Source organism: Stenella coeruleoalba (assembly GCF_951394435.1).
Source record: "Stenella coeruleoalba genome assembly, chromosome: 9".
Taxonomy (NCBI): Eukaryota; Metazoa; Chordata; class Mammalia; order Artiodactyla; family Delphinidae; genus Stenella; species Stenella coeruleoalba.
In genome coordinates this window covers 29,696,127-29,718,538 of record NC_137155.1, presented here as the reverse complement: position 1 = coordinate 29,718,538, position 22,412 = coordinate 29,696,127, and the positions used below count along the sequence as shown (strand labels likewise).

The window sequence follows — 22,412 nt, the reverse complement described above, 5'->3', positions numbered from 1 at the left end:
ACATCATCATCATCAAAACCATCCTCAAAAATGACTGGAAAGCAGTCAGCAAAAGCACAATCATCATCTTCACCTTTTATTCTCCTATGTCTTTTATATTCGCCTTGAGCTTTATTAAAAGGCGGTGGAGGTGGTAGGCCCCTAACATGCAAAATTGAATGTCTTGACCTTTTTAAAGGGGGAAGTGAAGAACTTAAAGGTGCTGGTGGGGCGGTCGGTAAACGACCCAAAGGGCGCATATCCTGTAAATTAGGCCTATTTTTCTTAGTCTCTTGCATTGAAAAAGCACCATGGGGTTCATACTTCCTTCTTTCATAATCATATGCAGCAGCATCTAAATCATCCTGATCTGCAGGAGGCAATTCATCATCAAAAGGAGGGTTTTTTAACAAATTAGGCTTAGTATCAGTAGGTGACTCATTTTCCTCCTCTGAGTCCTTGTCATCAAGGTTACAGTTTTTTAAAGCTGCAGCCAAAACCTTAGTATCTTTTGGTGTTTTTGGGGAAAGTAACGGAGTACATTCATCTATTACTGACAAATCTGACATATTTATTTTCAAGATTCCAAAAGCTTTTATACTATAAAGTGATCTCATTTTCAAATTCAACATTCTCATTCCCACGCCAAAAACTCCCCCACATAGGCCACAAAACAAAGGTAATTTACATCAGCAGATTGATTAAAACAGGTTAGGTAATTTTCCCATCGCCCAGAGTCTCTTTCTTCTCCTGTGGTTAGTCACATGTTGGTCACATCTACGTCAGGAACACAGTCTGCGGTGTCATCGTCTTCCTTAGAAAATTAGATGTTCTTGTACCTATATGTTCTTATTCAATCAGCCAACTATTCAAAGCACAAACTCAAGCACATTATTCTTTTAACAATTGTAAATATTTATAGACTATTTTCTTCTACCTTTATAATCAAAACAAGGCACTAAATTATACAAAAAACAATTCTACTTATAAAAAGCTACCAAGTAGCCTACTCTATCTAATTTGCTATATACCCACTGTAGCATAAAACCTCCCCGCCACCATACCCAAAAATTTCCTAACCTACCTCTACCTCCCCAGGAAGGCCATAACTCATTCAACTTGTTTTCTAAAGTAGGCTTTTGTCACATAAATGCTTCTATTGTGTTTCCTTAAACCTAACGCCTCAACCTGGGAGAAAAAATTTCAAGCATAATCATTAAGGGAGCCGGAGTAATCACAATCCCTCTTAATTTTACCCTAGGTAGGGGTCTTTCTCTAAATCCTCTATCAAAGCCGGGAATATTTATCACCTTAAACAAAAGCAGGGGGGGGGGCAAGGGGAACCATACAGAGGAGAGTTTTGCTTCTCCATATTTATACCTGGCAGTACCAGCTTTGCTTGGCACTATGGGTCTCGTCCGTGCTGAGACTCAAAGGCTCGTCCGTGCTGAGACTCAAAGGCACTTCCTATACGGCTCCCGGCAGAAGCACACTTCAAAAAGGAAAAATAGCTGCTTGTGTGAAGGTGTGTGAGTCAAGACTTGCAAAGGGGCTGCTTTCTAAGGGGTTTCACCTGAAATTAATGAGGCTCATAGAGGACGTGCCTAGTCCAGCTGTTTGATATTACCAGGAGTGGCTGGCAGTAATGTGAGACAGGAGTCAAAGTCTTTAAAGTCCAGGCCTATGGCTTGGGAGAAGCGAGAACTGTCCACTGTTTTAGGTCCATTGTATTTTATGTCCATATCTTCATGTCGGTGGAGCAAAGCAACTAAAATATATACATAACATCTATATATAGTAGAAAGACAGAGCTTTACTAAAAATTCTCTGGGCTATTATGATCCTTAAACTATGTATGTCCTTGATAGAGATTTTCACTTGAAGCTCAAGCCTGTAGAAATAGTGCAATCAGCATAATATACGTAATACTTAAAAAAAATCCTGTTAGCCATAAAAAAAACAATGAAATAATGCCATTTGCAGCAACATGGATGGACCTAGAGATTATCATACTAAGTGAAGTAAGTCAGACAAAGACAAATGTCATATCACTTTTATGTAGAGTCTAAAAAAATGATACAAGTGAACTTATTTACAAAACGGAAATAGACTCACAGACATAGAAAACAAACTTATAGTTACCAAGGGGGAAGGGGGGAGAGATAAACTAGTAGTTTGGGATTAATATACACACTGTTATATATAAACTAAACAATGAAGACCTACTGTATAGCACAGGGAGGTATATTCTACATCTTGTAATAACCTATAATGGAAAAGAATCTGAAAAAGAATATATATATGTAACTGTAACGGAATCACTTTACTGTACACCTGAAACTAACACAACATTGTAAATCAACTATACTTGAATTTAAAAAAAAATCCTGCATTGTTTTAGGGAGGATTTAGGGGGCATTTATTTTCAAGGGTACAAAATATATAACAAGATCACATAAACTAAAGGTGGGACAAGGTAAAACAGAACTGGAAACAAAGAGCAGAGGCATGAATCAGATTAAAAACACGTGGGAGAAAGAGGAACTCTTCATACATTTGCCCCAGGTGGAACACAGGGTTAGTGTTACACCTTTAAATAGTTGGGCCAATGCTGTACACATACATATACAATTAGAACACAGAGAAAATGAGTGGCTTGTTAGAGGGTCTAATTAACAGTTGGTAAAGAAAGAAACCTTATCGCATGGCTAAGAAAAAAAAATCAAGGCAAGGAAAATCTAGAATAAAGGATAGAAAGAAAATTATGGCTTTGAAGTATGAGTTACTTAAAGTGCGGAAAATACACTATGCAGTAAAAAATAAAGGGATTTTCTTCTTTTACACTTTTGCAGCGAGCTGAGAGTAACTCCTGCAACTTGGAGACCGCAGACAAAAAGTTACAACATCCATTTCCCCTGGGTTGATAAGTATGTAAAGCTCCGATGTGAGTTAACGCTGCTTTATGAATTTGAATTGTGAAGATTACACTTTTCAACAACTTGAGGAAAAGAGAGGACCAGAAAAAAACTGTAAATGGTAACAGTAAATATGGAATTAAATTACCACTAACGTAATATGCTAAAATACACGAAACTTTAAGAATCCGAATTAAAATATAAGAGTTTTAAAACGCCTTGAGAAAAACATGGGCATTCCCCTGATGGCTACAATCCGAAAAGATTACATTCTTTTAATTACATTTCCACCCTGAAATGTCCGTTTCGACTTACATGATTTTTTAAAAAAGTCTTCCTACTTCTTTCTATTTCTCTTCAAATAAAACATGAACAGATACACCTTAGAAACTGTCTAACATACTGAAGAAAGACCTGCAGAAAAATTTCACCTGGCCTTTTTAAAGGTGCTGCTTGGAAGGGAATTTTAACTCGTTTTAACTACAGAATGGGCAGTAGTATCTACTCGAGCCACCAGGAGCGAATTGTATATTCACATTTATATCTATCTATCTACACATACTTCGGTGGATATGAAGACTTGTTTGGAATTGTACAGACAGGACCCTATGAATGTGCAAGTCCTTGATGAGTCAGCTGATAAGCGTTCCTCTACTCGTCCTTTTGCTGAGGGGCAACAGAAGCGAGGACATTCCTCTAGCAATTCCAACCAGTTTCGTAACTTGCCGAGCAATCTGCGTTCAATCGAGCGGTCCCGAGCGGGTCCGGCTGATTGGCTGGGGAGCGGAGCACTAGGGTGTGGTCTGCGCGCTCCCTCCTCGCTCCCTTAGCCACGGGAAGTCCGTGCGCATTCGCGCAACGGCTACTTTAGGCTTGGCGGCGGCGGCCGTTGCTCGCATCCGCCGTCGCGACTTTCCGCTGGAGTCTGAGTCTCTTCTTCCAAGATTCACGTCTTAGTGGACGTTCCAAGAGAAAGCCCGAGGTAGGGAAGCGCGAGGCTGGGGACTAGAGGGAGACGGTTCGCGGGAAGGGTGCGCTCTTCAATTTCTTGAGCTTGGTCCCTGTGGGAAGAGGGCTTCGGAGGAGAGGGAGGGGGAGATTCCACTTGGCAAGTCCAAGGGGACCAAGTGAGGTGAGACTTATTCTCAGTCGGGGAGCTCCTGGTGCACCCCAGCCCCTAGTTTTCAGTGCTAGCCACGCGTCCTGGAGTTTGCTGCCCAGAGCCCGCAGAGACAGCGCGGTGTCGGAAGCCGGGCTCCGAGCCTGCGGGCTGGTGGACGGCGAGGCGAACCACCGGGAGGCAGAGCCGCAGTGGAGGCGGGCGAAGTCCGGGCCGCGCCGCACCCCTGCAACTCTGCTCGCCTGCGGAGGCTGGATGCTGGGCGCGGAGGCAAGTTTCTGCGGGGACCATCGCGCCTGCGAGCGGCTGGAGCATCAGGGCGAGCGCTCCGCCCTTCCGTTCCTCGCGCGGGACTCAAGTTCAGCCTCACCTCTGCCTTCCGCGGATCTTGCGTTTGGCTAATCCGTTGTGGTTTCTCCTCAGGTCGCGATGGATCTTGAAGAAGGCCGCAGTGGAAGTGCAGGGGGGGAGAACTTCTTGAAAAAGGACAAGAAAAGGTAGTCTGTTTCATTTTCAAACTTTACATGGCTTGAGAGATTTGGGAAATTTGTTTCTAGCCTTCAGCACTGAAATAAATGATCAGCTGCTGCTGCTGCTGCTGATGTTTATCTTAAATGCAAGCAGCTGCAGAAGTTCGCTGGCTGAGTTGAGCACAGCGTTTGCATGGTGAGCTTCTACCTCAGCTTTCTGGTCCCATACAGGCCAGTGCTCATTTTCTTTTCGGTGTTTTATAACCTGCTTTACAAGTGATGTTGGTCGCCGACGAGCCTGAACCATGTGCTTCTTGTGTTCTGCTTTGTGGTCCTTCGTTCCTTCTGGTAAAACAGTCACATAAACATTGCATGTGTGTGGCATGGCAGATGGGACAGAAGGCCACAACTGCATTTAAGCATTTTTTTAATTTTAAGGCAATGAATAGCTGACCCTTGTAGAAGAAATTGTGAGAGGAGTGTACTACCAAAGAAGTTACTAGAATGGTGTGAAATTATCCTGATTATATATAGAGTTGGTACTGTAACCACATAGGGAAGATAACTATCTTAAGTGAATTTTGATCACAGTGCAGTGTCTGTACATGAAATTTAAAATTTTGCTCAATAAGCTTTTTGTTAGTAATAAATTGTAAAATAAAACAATTTAGTAAATATATTACTATTACTAGAAACCAAGCTTTTCAGTGTAAAAGAAAAGGAATACAAATGTGGTCATTAAATAAGCTTTTTAAAAACAATGTTAAATTTGAATTAGAAACTTCAGTGTGATTTCATCATTTTTTTAAATAGTTCAGTTTCTGTCCACTGAAAGGAATAGTGGCAAATTGCACACTTAGTGTCAGATCTTGGTTTCTCAATATCGTTCATTACAAAAAGAATCTGCGCCCCATAGAGAAAGGGCTAATACCAATTGAGTCTGAGCCTGGAGTAGCTTTGTAGTACCTGAAAACAGTTAGTGGAGTTCAGGGCGGTTGTCAAAAAGGACACAGGTGCTGGCTTGAAGGGGCTTCCACTAGCCGAATCTGGGACAGTTTGAGCGTCAAAAAGAATAATGACTGTACTCGACTGTGAAATACTGAATAAATGAATTCTTAATAAAATTATGAGAGGAGGAGGAAAACTAAGGGTGAGACAAGTAGAGAGAGAGAGAGAGAGAAACTTCTTTACAGAAAAATGCCAGCTATCATATTGAAACCTGCATTGTTACAATTGATTCGGGCAAGGATTGTTAATGGATCCTAAAGCACTCAGAGAAAGGCTGAATCTAAGAATTAGCCACAATTCTTAATTGGAAAAAGGAAAGTGTGGTTTTCCAGTGGAGAGATTTTGCAGTTAGGAACCTTAACCAAATGATCAGACCTGGCCTGGCTCATGGTGGAATAGACTTTAGTGACACAGCACCACCACGAAGTAGGTTTGCAAATCATTCAGTGAATCCAATGAAGCTTCCAGACTAATGCTGTCCAATAGAAATATAATGTGAACCACATTTGTAATTATTAAGTTTCTAATAGCAACATTTAAAAAGTAAAAAGAAACAGGTGAAATTAACTTTGAAAATGTATTTTAGGGATCCAAGTATATACAAAATATTATCATTTATACATGTAAACAGAATTATTAACAAGAGGGTTTACATTCTCTTTGTCATACTAAGTCCTCAAATCTGGGTATTTCATACTTACTGCACGTGTCAGTTTGGACTAAGTCTGAAACAGCCATATCCAAGATGTGGGACATTTTATAAGACATCTGTTTTTGTTCCTATAAAAAGTCAATGTTTGGTGGGGGTAGGTGGGAAGGAGGACTTCTAGATTTAAAAGAGAGACTAAAGAGACAATACCACCAAATGTGATGTGTGAGCCTTTATTACATCAGTTCCAAAAAAGGAAAAACCTATAGAAAACATTCTTGGAAATTTTCAATGTGGATTGGATATGAGATGGTATCAAATTGCTGTTAATTTTATTATATGTGATCATGGTAGGAAAATGTATGACGTGCCATGATGTTTGCAGCTTACTTTCAAATAGTTCAGCAAAATTTTAACAGTTATAATATATATTTTGTTATGCAGATAAAGAAAATATGGTCAAAATGTTCACAGTTGTTGAATCTAGGTGAATTTTTTATGGGTAGTCTTATTACTGTTCTTTAGATTTTTTTTGTTTATTTGAAAACTTGCATAATAAAAAACTCCCAAATAAACAAAAAGAAAATAGATTACAAAGAGTGGAAGGTAGATATTTCCCGTTTTGTTCTTGACTTTTAAACTTGGTATCTTAAACAACTACGTATTTTTGACACAAACACTTAGGGATATTGGAGTAAGAAGTATTAAGGGTATGTGGAAGGAAATGATAGACATTTGACAGGTTGGTGGTTTCCAGAGGTGGAGGAAAGGGGGGCAAAATGGGTGAAGGGAGTCAAAAGGTACAAGTTTCCAGTTATAATATAAGTCATGGGGACGTAATGTACAGCGTGGCAACTATAGTTAATAATACTATATTGCATATTTGAAAGTTGCTAAGAGAGAAAATCTTAAAAGTTCTCATCACAAGGAAAAATATTCTATGACTCTGTATGATGACAGATGTTAACTAGACTTAACTGTGGCGATCATTTCACAATATATGCAAATATCAAGTCATTCAGATTTGATACAGATCATACAGATGTAGGTGAACTGTGCAAGTAGAACCTGGAAGACTGCTGAACCAGTTAAGTCTTGCAGTGCACACTTTATAATTCAGGCGTAACACACCAGACAATTTGTACACCTGAAACCAATACAATGTTGTATGTCAGTTATACCTCCACTTTTGAAAAAGATGTTCAATAAATATTTGTGGGACATTTATTTATATTCTTCAAAACATAAAATAGAGTCCATATTTTGAAAAACAGAAAAAAGATTCGTTTGAGCCTGCACATGCCTTCATTTTATTGCTGATTCTTATCATGGCCTATAGACTTTTTTTTTCAAACTAGAAATTTTTTTTTTTTTTTTTTTTTTTTTTTTTTTTTTTTCCGGACGCGGGCCTCTCACCGTTGTGGCCTCTCCCGCTGTGGAGCACAGGCTCCGGACGCGCAGGCTCAGCGGCCATGGCTCACGGGCCCAGCCGCTCCACGGCATGTGGGATCCTCCCGGAGCAGGGCACGAACCCGTGTCCCCTGCATCGGCAGGCAGACTCTCAACCACTGCGCCACCAGGGAAGCCCTAGAAATTGTTTTTTTTGGTTAAGTAGCTCTTAGTAAATTGTGCTCACCATTACTGATTTTAATCTGTTCTTAATAAAACTATATATTTAGATATATATATAGTCTATTGAGTTTTGAGCAGTTTTATTGAGATATAATTGACCTACAACACCATGTAAGTTTAAAGTGTATAGCGTATGGTTTGGCTTATAAATATTGTGAAATATTACCACAACAAGTTTTGCTAACGTCCATCATCTCATATAGATAAAAGAAAAATTTTTTCTTATTGTGATGAGAACGTTTAGGATCTACTCAACTTTTATATATATGTGTATATATATATCATACAGCACTGTTAACTGTAATCATCTTCTTGTACATTACATCTCCAGTACTTCTTTATTTTATAACTGGAAGTTTGTACCTTTGGACCAGCTGCCTCTCATCCCCTCTCCCCCCTCTAATAACCATAAATCTTATTTCTTTTTCTGTGAGTTTTTTTAAAACTATATTTGAAATTATAAAGAAGCACGTGGCTTTGCTAATAGGTATAATGCTTGGGTAGTAGTACCATTTGGCATATTTGTATTTGTTAAGATTCTTTATTAAAATGAGGCTTGATAAGCGACTTTTGCCATTTGTCAGCACTGTGTTTGAGCGGATGGGGATAAATGAGTCTTCTAGGAGGGGTGAGAGTCAGTTTATATGTGCATTTGCTTGCAATGCAGCGTCTCAGAATTCTGAGGTTGCACCAGATAGCCTGGTGTTTGGGAGTTAGACTTTGCAGTTTCAATCTTGGCCTTGTTCTAGCTGTGTGACCTTGGACAAATTAGTTAACTCTTCTCACCTGCAGTTCTCTTGTCTTTAAAGGAAGGACAAAAATGTGCCTGCCTCACAGAGATTAAGATTAAATGAGCTCCTGTATGGGAAGTGTTTACTTAGCCAGTGTCTGGAACATTATAAATTCTTCAGAGTAGCTGCAGTTTTAGAGAATGAAAAAATAAATAAAAAGCTTAGAGCTAAAACTCAATTATGTATGACTATTTTTTTTCCTCTCATCCTGATTCCAGGGATACTGAAACCACACCTTTACTGGGAATAGGGTGGAATCAAATCTGAAGAGTTATGTTTGTGTATTTTGTGTGTTTTTATGTTCCTCGAACCTCACTCCAAAGCCAAATATGGGGTAGACGCTGGATTCTTTTTTCTTTAGAAGTTGCTTCAACTCTTTGACTTTGCTTAGCTAAAGAACAAAGATGCATTTACTTTTTGAACTGGAAAAGCTGTGTAAAAATAATGTAATTCTTCCCTGAAATAGTCTTTCTTTTATAAATATGAAAATGTAGATGCGGAGGCTAGTTTTGGTTGGTTTGCTTTCACATGCTGGGTGGCAGTTACATAGAATAGAAAACTAGTTACAGAGTTTTGAATCTGCGCTCAAAATACTTGACCTTCCTGTCTCTGCCTGAGGACCGCTTTTGTGCAGTTTACAAACCATCTTTTTTGGTGGCAGGTTTTCTAGGTTGCGTTTATTGCCTTAATGGTCCATTTAGGGCTCCAGACATCTTTTCAGAATTAGATTTACTCAAGGCAAGTGATTTAATTACCTTTCTCAGGGTAATTTACGCCCTGCATCTGTTTGCCGCTCCTCTCCGCTAGGTAAAGGGAATGATTAAGGATAATATCCAGGTAGATAGACTAGCTCTCTGCTGCTAGAATTACTCAGGTGATAATTAAGGGGATTAACTCTGGAGAGCATGAATGATTTTCTAATTAGAAGAAAAACAGGAAGCTCTCCTTTTTTAGTATTATTTTTTCTCATTGCAAAAGTCTTGTGTCTCTGTGTATTCACCATAGAAAATTAGGAAATACCAAAGGCACAAGGAAGAAAATATTTTGGTAGAAATCTCAACACCCAGTGATAACCGCATGTATAGATTTCTAAGGTATATGTAAACATACTTAAACTTCATAAATGGGATCGTATTATAACCTGTTTTTTTAATAACATTGTAGACATGTTTCTTTGTCCTATTTGTTATTAAATATAAGCTCTATGTTAATTGGGTAATTAAAGATTTATATAGTTTTTAAAGTTTTATGTAATTCTATTGCTAGGTTTTTCAGTAAAAAAGATGAGAAGAAAGAAAAGAAACCAACTGTCAGTACTTTTGCAGTGGTGAGTTTGAATGTATTCACTATTCAAAGTGCTTTGGAAATTTGACTTCTCCTGATCTAGAAATGAGGTATTTCATCTGGTATAATACTTTCTTGGACAGACATTTGTTTGTATTTGTTAATGGAGAGGTAAAATGAATTCGTTTAATTTAGTTTGTTTTCAGGGGAATGCCAGTCATAACTTGCTGTGTACCATGAGCCTCCAGACTTACCCTTCCTAGCCTGGATTTCAGTATTCTCCTAGTTAGTTATGTCGCCAGTGATATGTTACCTATGCAAGCACTTCTCCCAGTGATGGTCTCAGCCATCTAGATAGAGGAAACCAGCCACGTGAAGTGTGGATCGAAGAAAGAACGGGGTGCCCTGTCTACAAGGGCCGTAATCCTGGCAGGTTTGCGGTCAAAGTCCCAGACACTCATATAATAGAAGTTAGCCATGGATTATTTATTACTATGACTTAGTACATGGCATTATTCTTCTGTGCTGAATAACTGAAAATCTGGAATTTGAAAACCTTACTATAATTAATTATCTTATTTTCTGGTTTCACGGAATATAATTAATTCTTTATCTTATTTTCTGGTTTCACAGTAGCTGCTTAGAAGCTTTTCTTTAATCAGATGGTCTCTCTCTACCTGGATCCTTTTTTTTTTTCCCCCTGAGAATGCAGATGTAGGTGAACTGTGTAAGTAGAACCTGGAAGACTGCTGAACCAATTAAGTCTTGCAGTGCACACTTTATAATTCAGGCGTAACACACCAGACAATTTTAAAATGTGTGTGTGTGTGGGGGGTAATCCATCTTGTAAAATGAATATTAGTAAATTGAACAAGAAAATGCTTATAGGCAGGAAAAAAGTGTTGCCTTTTACACCGAGCACTCTGGTTATCTTATAAGAACTTCATCTTCCTGCACTGCAGTTGCTCTTGCTGAAGTTCCACCTTTGAGTCTGTTTCCACTCTCTTTGGAATTTTGGGGAAATGAGGCTATGCACTTGGGTCATTCTCAGAAGGACTACTTGAATAATCAAGTGACAGTTTTTATTTGTTTTAGAGTTCATTCTTATATTCTTGTACTAAAAGAAGCTTTGATGTTAAAATAGGGTTTATTGCCAAGACTAAATTTCCGTTCTATCCTTTGGAGACCAAAATATTTCTGTCTTTTGTAATTTTGTTTTACAAGTAACTTAAATTGAAAAAATCAGTCTTATGTTTTAGAAAACTTAACAGACCTAATATATAGAAGTAATACTATCAATACAATTGTGCCCACAAAAGAATAAACATCTGGAGTTTGAAGGCTAATAATTATAACATAAATACAGCTCTTTATGCCATGTGTTGCACTAAGTACTTCCTATATGAACGCATTTAATCTTTACAACTCCCTTGAAGATAGATACTACTATTATTCTAATTTTACAGATAGAGAAAGTGAGGTGAGACTTACTAACTTGCCCAGGAATCCTCAGCAGGGCCAAGATTCAGACCTAGGAAATTCATGTTGTAAATCACAGCGCTCAGGATGGCATAGAAGGAATATGTTCTAAGTCTTTTGAGGAAAAGCTGTACTATTTAAATGGCGCTTTCTCATGCCTTTTTCTTGAAGAGCTGACATAGTTAACTGTGAACTTGTGTATAAAACGCATATAGACAGGGTCATATTAAGAACATTTAACAGTAAAATGCTGATGCTGTTGGCATTGCTGATGCATAAAAATTTCCAGCTAAGACAAAAACTGATATGTGTTGGGGGTTTCCAAGAACCCCAGGTTTGATGATTCACTTGGAGGACTCACAGGACTCGGCATATTGCCATACTCGTGGCTAAGATTTACAGCAAAATCGGCAATGGGCAAAGGAAAGAGGGAGAGGTCCAAGAGAAGCCCCCAATGTCTTGTCCCAATGGAGTCAACTTTATTCCCCCAGCAATGAGCTGTGACAACACGTGTGAAATGCTGTCTGTCAGGAGAGCTCATTAGAGACTCAGTGCCCAAGGGTTTTTGACTGGGGGCTGATCACATAGGCGCAGCGTGTACCAAAATTCCAGACTCGCAGAAGGAAGGCAGACCTTCAGCATAAAGCACATTGTTTGTACAAATAGTTTGGCCACTTTTGTCAGTTAGGGTGATGGTTACTCTCCCCAAAATCCAAATTCTAGATGCCAGCCAAGGGCTAACCTTGAATGCAGTCTCAGGCTTGCAGCGTTCACTGTTTTCTGTACGCCATCCCTGTTAACTTTTTTCTAGTAGAAGACTTTTTGGCAGTCTTGAGAAAATGATGAAAAAGAGGTAAGGAATAGATTCAGATTTTTCTACTGGCCTTTATTTTATTTCTGTCAGGCTTTGTTTCAATGTTTACAGAAATACAAAATAAAATCTAAAACAAGTGAGGAAACGGGACAACTGGAAATTGGGGCGGGAGCGATACAAGTTGGGCTACACGTCTTACACAAAGCGCTCCTTAAAGGTTAAACACCCTTGTTACAGATTCAGCTCTGATCTTTCCACTTTATGTATCTTATTGAAACATTAATTTTTTTTCTAAATAGAGAATAGGTGGCAATGTTAAGTGCTTCCTCTGTGCCAGGCATCTGTTAAGCACCCATGTGTATTATTTAACTTCATCCTCACAGTGACCCTGTGATGTAGGAACTTGTGTTATTCTGATGGTCCAGATGATGAAACAGACTCAAGAGAGGTTTAAGCAATGTATTCAGTCACACAGTCACATAGCTAGTAAGGGGAAAGGCCCAGAATTTTGCCAAGATCTGCTTACTCTACGTCCAGAGCTTTTAACAACGTTAATCCTTTATGATAGTATATGGTTGGTTAACATTTTATTTCTCTGGAATTGAAGGGTTCTTTGTTGATGCTGTTGTTTTCCGGCCACTTGGTCATTCTTCACTGGAGACTTTACCACCTTGTTCAGTGTCTCCCTCTCCACCCGTGATACTCCTACTATCTTGGGTGACTTCTATGGTGTTATAAGGATAACCACTCTTTGACCTTCACAGCGGCAGTAATTTTTCCCTCCCCTTTATTCCAGCCACCCTCTCACATCCTGCACTTTGCTGTTGCTTGAAACTGTTCTACCTCCAAAGTACCATTTTGAAGCAGCCAGACTGAATTAGCCAGCCATCTCCTCTCTCTTCAATCTGCTTACTGTTTTCCTTGGACCTTGAGTCCCCTGACCCATCAGTTTCCCAATCAGCCCCTTCCTGTTTCCATTCCCTTTCTTTCTTTTTTTTTTTTTTTTGGTACGCGGGCCCCTCACTGTTGTGGCCTCTCCCGCTGCGGAGTGCAGGCTCAGCGGCCATGGCTCACGGGCCCAGCCGCTCCGCGGCACGTGGGATCTTCCCGGACCGGGGCACAAACCTGTGTCCCTGCATCGGCAGGCGGACTCTCAACCACTGCGCCACCAGGGAAGCCCCCATTCCCTTTCTTATCAGTTTAGAGCAATGGTCATCACTTTAGTGATACTCTTGCCCGAACTATAAACTTCCTTTCACCTGTCACTTGTCATGCCCAGCCCAGGCAAAATCAGCCATCTGCTTTCTTGGTGCCTGAACCCCGACGTCTGATTGGTGCTGGAGAAAAATCTCACGATAGGCTGTATCCCACACAGCAACCCTATTCCTTCTCTTCTCGCTGAGTATGTTAAAACTCTATTCAGATTTCCCACTTCTCCCCACCTAACCCCAACTCTTGGTGGATGACCTCTTTTTTTATTTCACAAACCAAATGGAAGCCACCTGAAAGAAGTTCCTCAGCTCTTCTCTCCCAGTCTAACAAACATACCTGTACCTGGATCAGTTGCTTCTTCCTTCCCTCCTATTGTAACAGGAAGCATTTGGTTCTTAAATCTAATCACCCACTTGAACACTGTATTTTGGCTTCTATATCCTCTGCCTTCTCAAGGACCTTACGTTATTATTATTACTATCCTTTCTCTTCTGTATCCTCAGTCTCTCCCTCTGAACTGGATCTTTCCAATTGGTATTTACAGGTCACCTGTCTTTAATGTCACTAATGCCCTCCTTAAAGCCATCTCCTCTAGCTTCACAAATAGGAGCTGCCTTTGCTCTCTCTCCAAATCACTTCTTAACGTATTATAATTTGGCTTCTCCAACACTCACCAAATGCAGTGGACAGTCTGTCCCGACCTTTAAGTAGCACCTGACCCTGTGTACCGTATTCATTCCTCTTGTTTGCATCTGTGATGCCACAGTCTGCTCATTTTCCTCCCAGTTCTTCGGTTCTTTTCTTGTGTCATCTTTGCCTGTGAATTTAGAGTTCTCAACCCCTAATCCCAGGGGCCAGTGATAGTGTTGGCAGCTCTCTAGTTTCACGTGACTGCTTCCAAATTGTTTTCATGCAAAACTCCATCCCTGTTTGAGTTTGGTTCTGGACAATTATAATATCTTCTATCCATTTTCAGTGATACCCTCTACTGATTTCTAGTTACTTTTGCTCCTCCATTGAGGACCTTGTCGTTTGATTGCTTCTACTTCGTTCGCCTATGCTCTCATCATTCTTCTATTTTGGTAACCTTATTAATGCCTCCTAAGCTCCACATTCTTTGACCTCTTCAGTTCCAACAACCTTCATCCCTTCCTTCCTTTAGTAAATGACACTGTGGACAAAGACCTTTGGTTTATCATCCGGGTGGACTCCCACCTCTAACGCTGTAAACTCAAATGGATGTCTTCCACCCCCGCTTATGATCCTTCTTGCTTGGCCATTGTTCCTTATTATCCATTTTTTGACATTGCGTATTCATTTTCTATTGCTGTTGGAACAAAATACCGCTAACTTAGTGGCTTAAAACAACACAAATGTATTGTCTTATAGTTCTGGGGCCCAAAGTCTCACTGGGCTAGTCAAGGTGCCAGCAGGGCTGGATTCTTCCGGAGGCTCTAAGAGAGAATCTATTTCCTTCCTTGTTCAGCTTCCACAGGCTTCCTGCCTTCTTGGACTCGTGGCCCCTTCCTTGCTTCACTCCACCCTCTTGCTTAGCATTTCTCCTACTACTGACTCTGATCCCCCTGGCTCCCTCTGATAAGGACCCTTATGATGACATTGGGCCCACTTGGGTAATCCAGGATAGTTTGCTCATCTCAGTATCCTTCATGTCTGCAGAGTCATTTTTGCCACGTGAGGACACATTCACAGGTCCCTGGGGATAGGACGTGCACATGCTTGGAAGCCGGAGCATTTTTCTGCCCTCCTATACCTGGTCAAGACTTCACTCTCTCAACCACTGTCTTACCTCCTAGTTGCCCTCTACATGTTTGCGCTTCTAAAACTTATTCTACCCACAATAGCCACATCAGATCACCTCCGTTCCATCCTTCAAACCCTTGAATGCCTTTCCTTTACGCTTAGATGGGAAGTTGACAGTAAAACCAAACTTCCTCCTCTGGCTATACAATACCCTCCATAATCTGACCTCTGTCTCACCTCTGATTTCACGGCAGGCAGATCTCCTTCACCCTCTTCTTGCCACAGTGGTAATTGTGTTTGGTCCTTGAAACCCTCTGAGCTTGTATTCATCCCAGGACCTTTGCATTTGTTCTTTCTGCTTGGAACCTCTGTCCGTAGATTATCACATGACTTTTTCCTTCCTGTCACTGAGGACTGAGCTCAGATGTTGCCTTTTCATAGAGACTTTCCCTGCCCAGCCAGTCTGAGCCCACTGGTGCTTCCTGTCACTGTGGCACACCACCCTGTGTGATATGTCTTCTGAGTACTTAACCACTGTCTGATTTCTTGTTTACGTTTGTCTTCTTTCTGAATCTAAGCTCCATGAGGGCAGGTGGTTTTGTGTGATTCCTTCCTTGCTGTGCTCCAAGTGCCTAGAACCGTGCCTGGAACTTTAATAGGTACTTAGATATTGAATGAATGTTGAATGTGTCTATTCCCTCTTGTACTGTTTGCATACTAGTAAAATGTAATGTAAGTTTTATGAGGACAGGTAGCTTGTCTTACTCAAGCTACCTGTCCTCATAAAGCTTGTCTTACTAGGTACTTGTGCCAGTACCTAGAACCAAGCTTGATCCGTATTTGGTGCTTAATAAATATCTTTTTTTTTTTTTTTTGCGATACGCGGGCCTCTCCCCATTGTGGCCTCTCCCGTTGCGGAGCACAGGCTCCGTACGCGCAGGCTCAGCGGCCATGGCTCACGGGCCCAGCCGCTCCGCAGCATGTGGGATCTTCCCGGACCGGGGCACAAACCTGTGTCCCCTGCATCGGCAGGCGGACTCTCAACCACTGCGCCACCATGGAAGCCCCTCCAAATTGTTCTTAATCCCACTCATTATTTCTTGCTAGATGATCTTGTCCACGCCCATGACTTCTGCTACATACGCTAGTGTCACAAAAGTACTCCTCAAACTGAATTTTCTCCTCGTATGCCTGGATGGGCATGAAACAGGACCAAATGAGATTCCTCTGCCCCTTCTCTGTCCCCTTCCCCCATATCTTTGCCGATTCTGGTTTGCCTTGTCTCAGTGAAGGGTCCTTCTTGGTCAGTTAGCTTCTTCGTGCTGCTTCTATACCTCGCACCCCAAGCTTGGGAGACCCCAGTCTTCTCTGGGCACAGTGTGATCGTTCTTGCCTCAACTTAGCGTCCTGTCTGGTTGGAATGCCTTCCTCCTTGCTTTTAAGCCCTTGCTAAACTGCTAAAGCTGGGAGGAAGCATCACCTCTATGAAGCTTTTCCACAAAGGAGGCAACGACCCATTCGCTCAGTTTTGTATCTGCCCTACACTGTATATACCATGCTGTCAAGGCATGCAGAATAGATATTGAATATACTTTTTTTTGCTTTGCCTCCATCCTTTAAACACTCTGGAAGCAGGAGTTGTAACTTTGGTATTTATTTCTGGCTTTTTTCGGTCATTGAGTAGGCATTTAGTAAATATTTATATTCATGGCCTGCTTGCTTTTATTATAATAGCCAGTGTTAGTTTTCGAGGTAAAATGTCCTTGGGGTTGGTGATGAGGGGAAATCCTTGTGTATCAACCATCTTCTCTTCCTCTACTGAGGAATTTGATACTTTGTCCATTTTATAGTCTCTGATAGAAGATACTAGATACTAAATGGTTTCTGCTCATCTCTAACTCCTTTTATTTCTTTCCTTAGGCGGATGAATGCTTAGTTAAGACAAAGTAAATAGTGGCAAAATTTAGCCTGTGTTTCAATGAAATACGACAAAAAGGCAAAACATGTTCTCCCTTAAAGGTTTTAATTTGTAAATAGGATGTTTTTAGATTATGGAAAATACGTCATTAATTTAAGCTCATTTGATTACAAATCCTTCTTTCTTTCCTTCCTTCCTTCCTCCCGCCCCCCCCCTTCCTTCCCTCTCTTCTTTCTTTCAATTTGCCTGCAGTTAAAGAGATTATGCACATCTGTACTGGTCTCTGGGAAGCATGCATCTAACTCATTCCTTTCCTCTTCCTTCTTACTATGGAGACCTAATTACATTAACATCATTTCACATTTGTGCTAATGCTGTTAGGCAGCAGATCTTTGACCCAAGCCACTTTTTTAAAGCCACAACACATGTTTCCTCAATGGTGATTTTTCTGGGTTGAAAAATCTTGAGCTGAAAAGTCGCTTCCATTCTTGGAAATCAGAGTCACAAATGCTGCCTTTCTGTTATTGTGTCATTATAGATTTTTGTAATTTCCCAGAATGTCCTATGCTTCTCGTGAAACCCGCATATGTAAGAGAAGAAGGCAGATGAAATCTGGCATGTTCAAGGTGGTATGGCTGTAAATTGGTGCAGCCACTATGGAAAACAGTATGGAGGTTCCTCGAAAAACTACAAATAGAACCACTATATGATTCAGTAATTCCACTATTGGGTATAGATCCAAAGAAAAGAAAAACACGAATTTGAAAAGATATATGCATCCCAGTATTCTTAATAACATTATTTACAATTGCCAAGATATGGAAGCAAACTAAGTGTCCATCAGCAGATGGATGGATAAAGATGTGGTACACACACACACACACACACACACACACACACACACACACACACACACAGTGGAATACTACTCAGTCATAAAAAAGAATGAAGTTCTGCCATTTGCAACAACATGGATGGATCTAGAGTGTACTATGCTTAGTGAAATAAGTCAGACCTGAGAAAGACAGATACTGGATGTTATCACTTACGTGTGGACTCTAAAATATACAACAAATAAATATACCAAACCAAAAACCGACTCACAGATACAGAAATCAAACTGGTGTTATCAGTGGGGAGAGGGAAGGTAGGAGGGACGAGATAGGGGTAGGGGATTAAAGAGGTACAAACTACTGTGTATAAAATAAGTAAGCTACAAGGATGTATTGTACAAACACAGGGAATATAGCCAATATTTTATAATAAGTTTAAATAGAGTATAATCCATAAAATTGTTGAAGCACTGTTGCACACCTGAAACTAATATATTATAAATCAACTAAACTTCAATTTAAAAAAGAAGACAGACTGAGTCCAATATAAAGAAGAAGGTCAGAACTCAAAAAAAGAAACAAATGCCTATTTCTTTTCTTTTCTTTTTTTAAATTACCTCAATACATTTATTTTTATTTATTTATCTATTTATTTATTTATTTTTGGCTGCATTGGGTCTTCATTGCTGTGCGTGGGCTTTTCTCTAGTTGCGGCGAGCGGGGGCTACTCTTTGTTGCAGTGCATAGGCTTCTCATTGCAGTGGCTTCTCTTGTTGCAGAGCATGGGCTCTAGGCGTGTGGGCTTCAGTAGTTGTGGCACGCAGGCTCAGTAGTTGTGGCGCACAGGCTTAGTCGCTCCGTGGCATGTGGGATCTTCCCGGACCAGGGCTTGAACCCGTGTCCCCTGCATTGGCAGGCGGATTCTTAACCACTGTGCCACCAGGGAAGTCCCAAATGCCTATTTCTAATTAGGTTATCAGACCAACGTGGTCGCAGTAGTAGTCTGAGAACTGTTTAGATTTCAGATATATTTGGAAAGTAGAGCTAATCATCCATGAAATTGTGCTAATTGTTCCTCTTCTCTGTGTTTTCTCATTTTTTAGTTTCGCTATTCGAATTGGCTTGATAAGTTGTATATGGTGTTGGGGACTGTGGCCGCCATCATCCACGGAGCCGGACTCCCCCTCACGATGCTGGTTTTTGGAGACATGACGGATAGCTTTGCAAATGCAGGAAATTTAGGAAACCTGACTATTTCACAACTAACTAATGGAAGTAAGTATTGTTTGCTGTACTGATTTTGTTGGAATCTTTGCAGAAATATCATTCGCTCAGAATGAAGTTTGTGGAGCCCTTACTAAATATGCACTAGTGTGTTCAGTGCTGTGGAGGGGTCTGAGCTATAGTTCATATTTGTAATGAATCCCAGAAGATAATATTCACAAGCATTAGAGTATACAGTGGAAGTGCTGGTAGAGATATGTAGAAAAAGAGAGAGCTCTGTGAAGTCAGAAATATCCCAGGTAGTTTCAGGAAGAGGTATAGGAGCCTAATCTGGACTTTGAATGATAACTAGGAATCAGTTGCGAGATTCTCTGACATATTAGACGTGGGTATAAGAGACAGGAGTTTAAGATGATTCAATAGTTTTTAGCTGGATAAACTGGATGCAGCTATCATCAGTTGAAATGAGGAAGATGGAGGGGAGAGTATTTTGGCAGTAAACACCAGAAATTTAATTTTGGACATTGCCACAGGTTAGGCTCTTTGTTTTTTTAAAAGCCATTTATTTATTTATTTGGTTGCACCAGGTCTTAGTTGTAGCTTGTGGACTCCTTAGTTGTGGCTTACAAGCTCCTTAGTTGTGGCATGTGAACTCTTAGTTGTGGCATGCATGTGGGATCTAGTTCCCTGACCAGGGATCGAACCCAGGCCCCCTGCCTTGGGAGCTTGGAGTCTTACCCACTGCGCCACTGGGGAAGTCCCAGGTTAGACTCCTTGGAAACATGAAAATGGAGAAATGGGGACAAGAGAAGGGGTGTGTGTGTGTGTGTGTGTGTGTGTGTGTGTGTGTGTGTGTGTGTTTAGGATGAGAGAAATAACAGCTTGTTTGTATGCTAATGGAAATGATCCAAAAGAGAGGAGAAAGTGATGCTCTGTGAGAAAGGAAAGAAATTTGAGTGATATCCTTGAGAAAGGATGGAATCTTATGCTCAAGATGGAATACTTGCTTGAGGTAGGAGCACAAATAGTTCACCCACAATAACGGGTGGGAAGAGAGAGTATTTGAGTGTCAATGCCCAAAGGTGGGTAGATGAGGACATGAGAATTTGTGGAACTTTTCTTCCGATAACTTCAGTTTTTTCAGTCAAATAAAAAGTAAGACATTTGGCTGAAAAAGAAAGGAGATGGAAAACAAGTTTATGGGGATTCCCTGGCAGTCCAGTGGTTAGGACTCTGCGCTCTCACTGCTGAGGGCCTGGGTTTGATTCCTGGCTGGGGAACTAAAATTCCATAAGCCTTGTGGCATGGCCAAAAGAAAAAATTAAAACAAGTTTCTCAGGAGGGTGAGAAAGTGAATGGACTAGGGTGTCCCGCACACACACTTTCACACTCTCGAACTTGATTGAGGAGGGACTGGTTGATAGCTGTGAGCTCCCAAGTCACCTTTGGTCAAGCATACCCGAAGACTTACAGCCTGTTGTGCAGTCGAGGGTAGAAACCTTGATAAGGCCTGTTTGAGAACACACGGGAGAATACAGTGATGTAGCTTTTGCATAAGTCTCTGATGAACACTCTGAATCCTTTCCCCCAGAATATATGCATGCCAGTTAATAGGCATGCCAACTGGGGGTGTTTATGGGTCCTCTGATACCTGTCTGTGGATCCGGGGAGCTCTTTTTTGTGATTCTGAAGAGCACATTGTTTACCCTGAGGTGGGACTGCTTCAGTTCTGTGAAGACAGGTAATGAATTGGGCCAGAAAATTTTATAGTATGTTTGAGCTCTGTAAAATTCTTACGCATTTATCATGCCCCTTCATGGCATTCAAAGGGATCTGGCAAAAGATGTTGTTCTACGTTTGGACTGGCACCTTTCTTTCATACCGTTCACCAAAAGGAAGCACTTGGTGCTCTCTGAGTTCATTGGTTCCCAGGCATGCTATAATTTAGCAATACTCTTTGGAGTTGGTTCTCTCACTACTTTTCAGGGCTCTGTGGCAGCTCAGCTGACTTTATATGTACATCTGTGCCCATTCTTATCCTACCCACTTTTTATGAAATCCAGACACACACATTGATCTAACTGTGGGAGGTGTTCTACTTATTATGCTGTGCACCTGCATGCATTCCATGGAGGGCCAGCTGCTGAACTCAGCTGTGTTTATCAGGAAATATTGGGCTATTAACACAGCTGTTGAAAATTGGCCCAGTCTGGGAAGAGTAGACAATTACATGGCTGCCTGAAGCTAGCAGAGCTGAACTTGGATGGGCCAGAGTAGACTCACTTGTGCTGTGTGGATTGGTCTTCTTCAAAATTTATTTTCTATTTTTTAATTTAAATTTTTTTTTTTTTTTTTGCGGTACGCGGGCCTCTCACTGTTGTGGCCTCTCCTGTTGTGGAGCACAGGCTCTGGACGCACAGGCTCAGCGGCCATGGCTCATGGGCCCAGCCGCACCGCGGCATGTGGGATCTTCCCGGACCGGGGCACGAACCCGTGTCCCCTGCATTGGCAGGCGGACTCTCAACCACTGCGCCACCAGGGAAGCCCCTAAAATTTTTTTTATACAGTGTTTCATGATTACTTTCTATTTCCAGTTATTACAAAATACTGGCTATATTCCCCGTGTTGTACAATACATTCCTGACCCTGTCTTACACCCAGTAGTTTGTATCTCCCACTCCTCCACCCCTATATTGCTCCCACACACACTGGTAACCACTAGTTAGTTCTCTGTATCTGTGAGTCTGCTTCTCTTTTATTATATTTACTAGTTTGTTGTGGTTTTATTTATTTATTTATTTAATTTATTTTTGACTGTGTTGGGTCTTCGTTGCTGTGCGCGGGCTTTCTCTAGTTGTGGCTAGCGGGGGGGCTACTCTTCATTGCAGTGCGCGGGCTTCTCGTTGTGGTGGCTTCTCTTGTTGTGGAGCACGGGCTCTAGGTGCTCGGGCTTCACTAGTTGCAGCATGCGGGCTCAGTAGTTGCGGCTCGCGGGCTCTAGAGCACGGGCTCAGTAGTCATGGCGCACAGGCTTAGTCGCTCTGTGGCACGTGGGATCTTCCCAGACTAGGGCTCGAACCCGTGTCTCCTGCATCGGCAGGCGGATTCTTAACCACTGCGCCACCAAGGAAAGCCCTGTTGTGTTTTTTAGGTTCCACATATAAGTGATAATATCATACAATATTTGTCTTTCTTTGTCTGAGATTTCACTTATCGTAATGCCCTCCAAGTCCATGCATGTTGCTGCCAGTGCCAAAAGTTTGTTCTTTTCTGTAGCTGAGTAGTATTCTATTGTATATATGTACCACATCTTCTTTATTTAT

At 41.1% G+C, this 22,412-nt stretch overlaps 1 protein-coding gene across 2 annotated transcripts in view; it reads left to right on the top strand.

Annotated features, from left to right (window-relative positions):
• Positions 1 to 3,743: 3,743 nt before the first annotated feature.
• Positions 3,744 to 22,412, top strand: part of ABCB1 (ATP binding cassette subfamily B member 1) — a 103,145-nt gene continuing 84,476 nt past the window's right edge. Inside the window, exons 1-4 of one of the 2 annotated variants that reach the window (XM_079932184.1) lie at positions 3,744 to 3,876; positions 4,438 to 4,511; positions 9,831 to 9,891; positions 18,969 to 19,140. In XM_079932184.1, the coding sequence (XP_079788310.1) occupies positions 4,444 to 4,511; positions 9,831 to 9,891; positions 18,969 to 19,140 (301 nt within the window). In that variant the 5' untranslated portion in view covers positions 3,744 to 3,876; positions 4,438 to 4,443. Of the gene's footprint in view, positions 3,877 to 4,437; positions 4,512 to 9,830; positions 9,892 to 10,418; positions 10,576 to 18,968; positions 19,141 to 22,412 lie in introns of those variants that run through there. The other variant, XM_079932185.1, reaches the window with a different exon arrangement.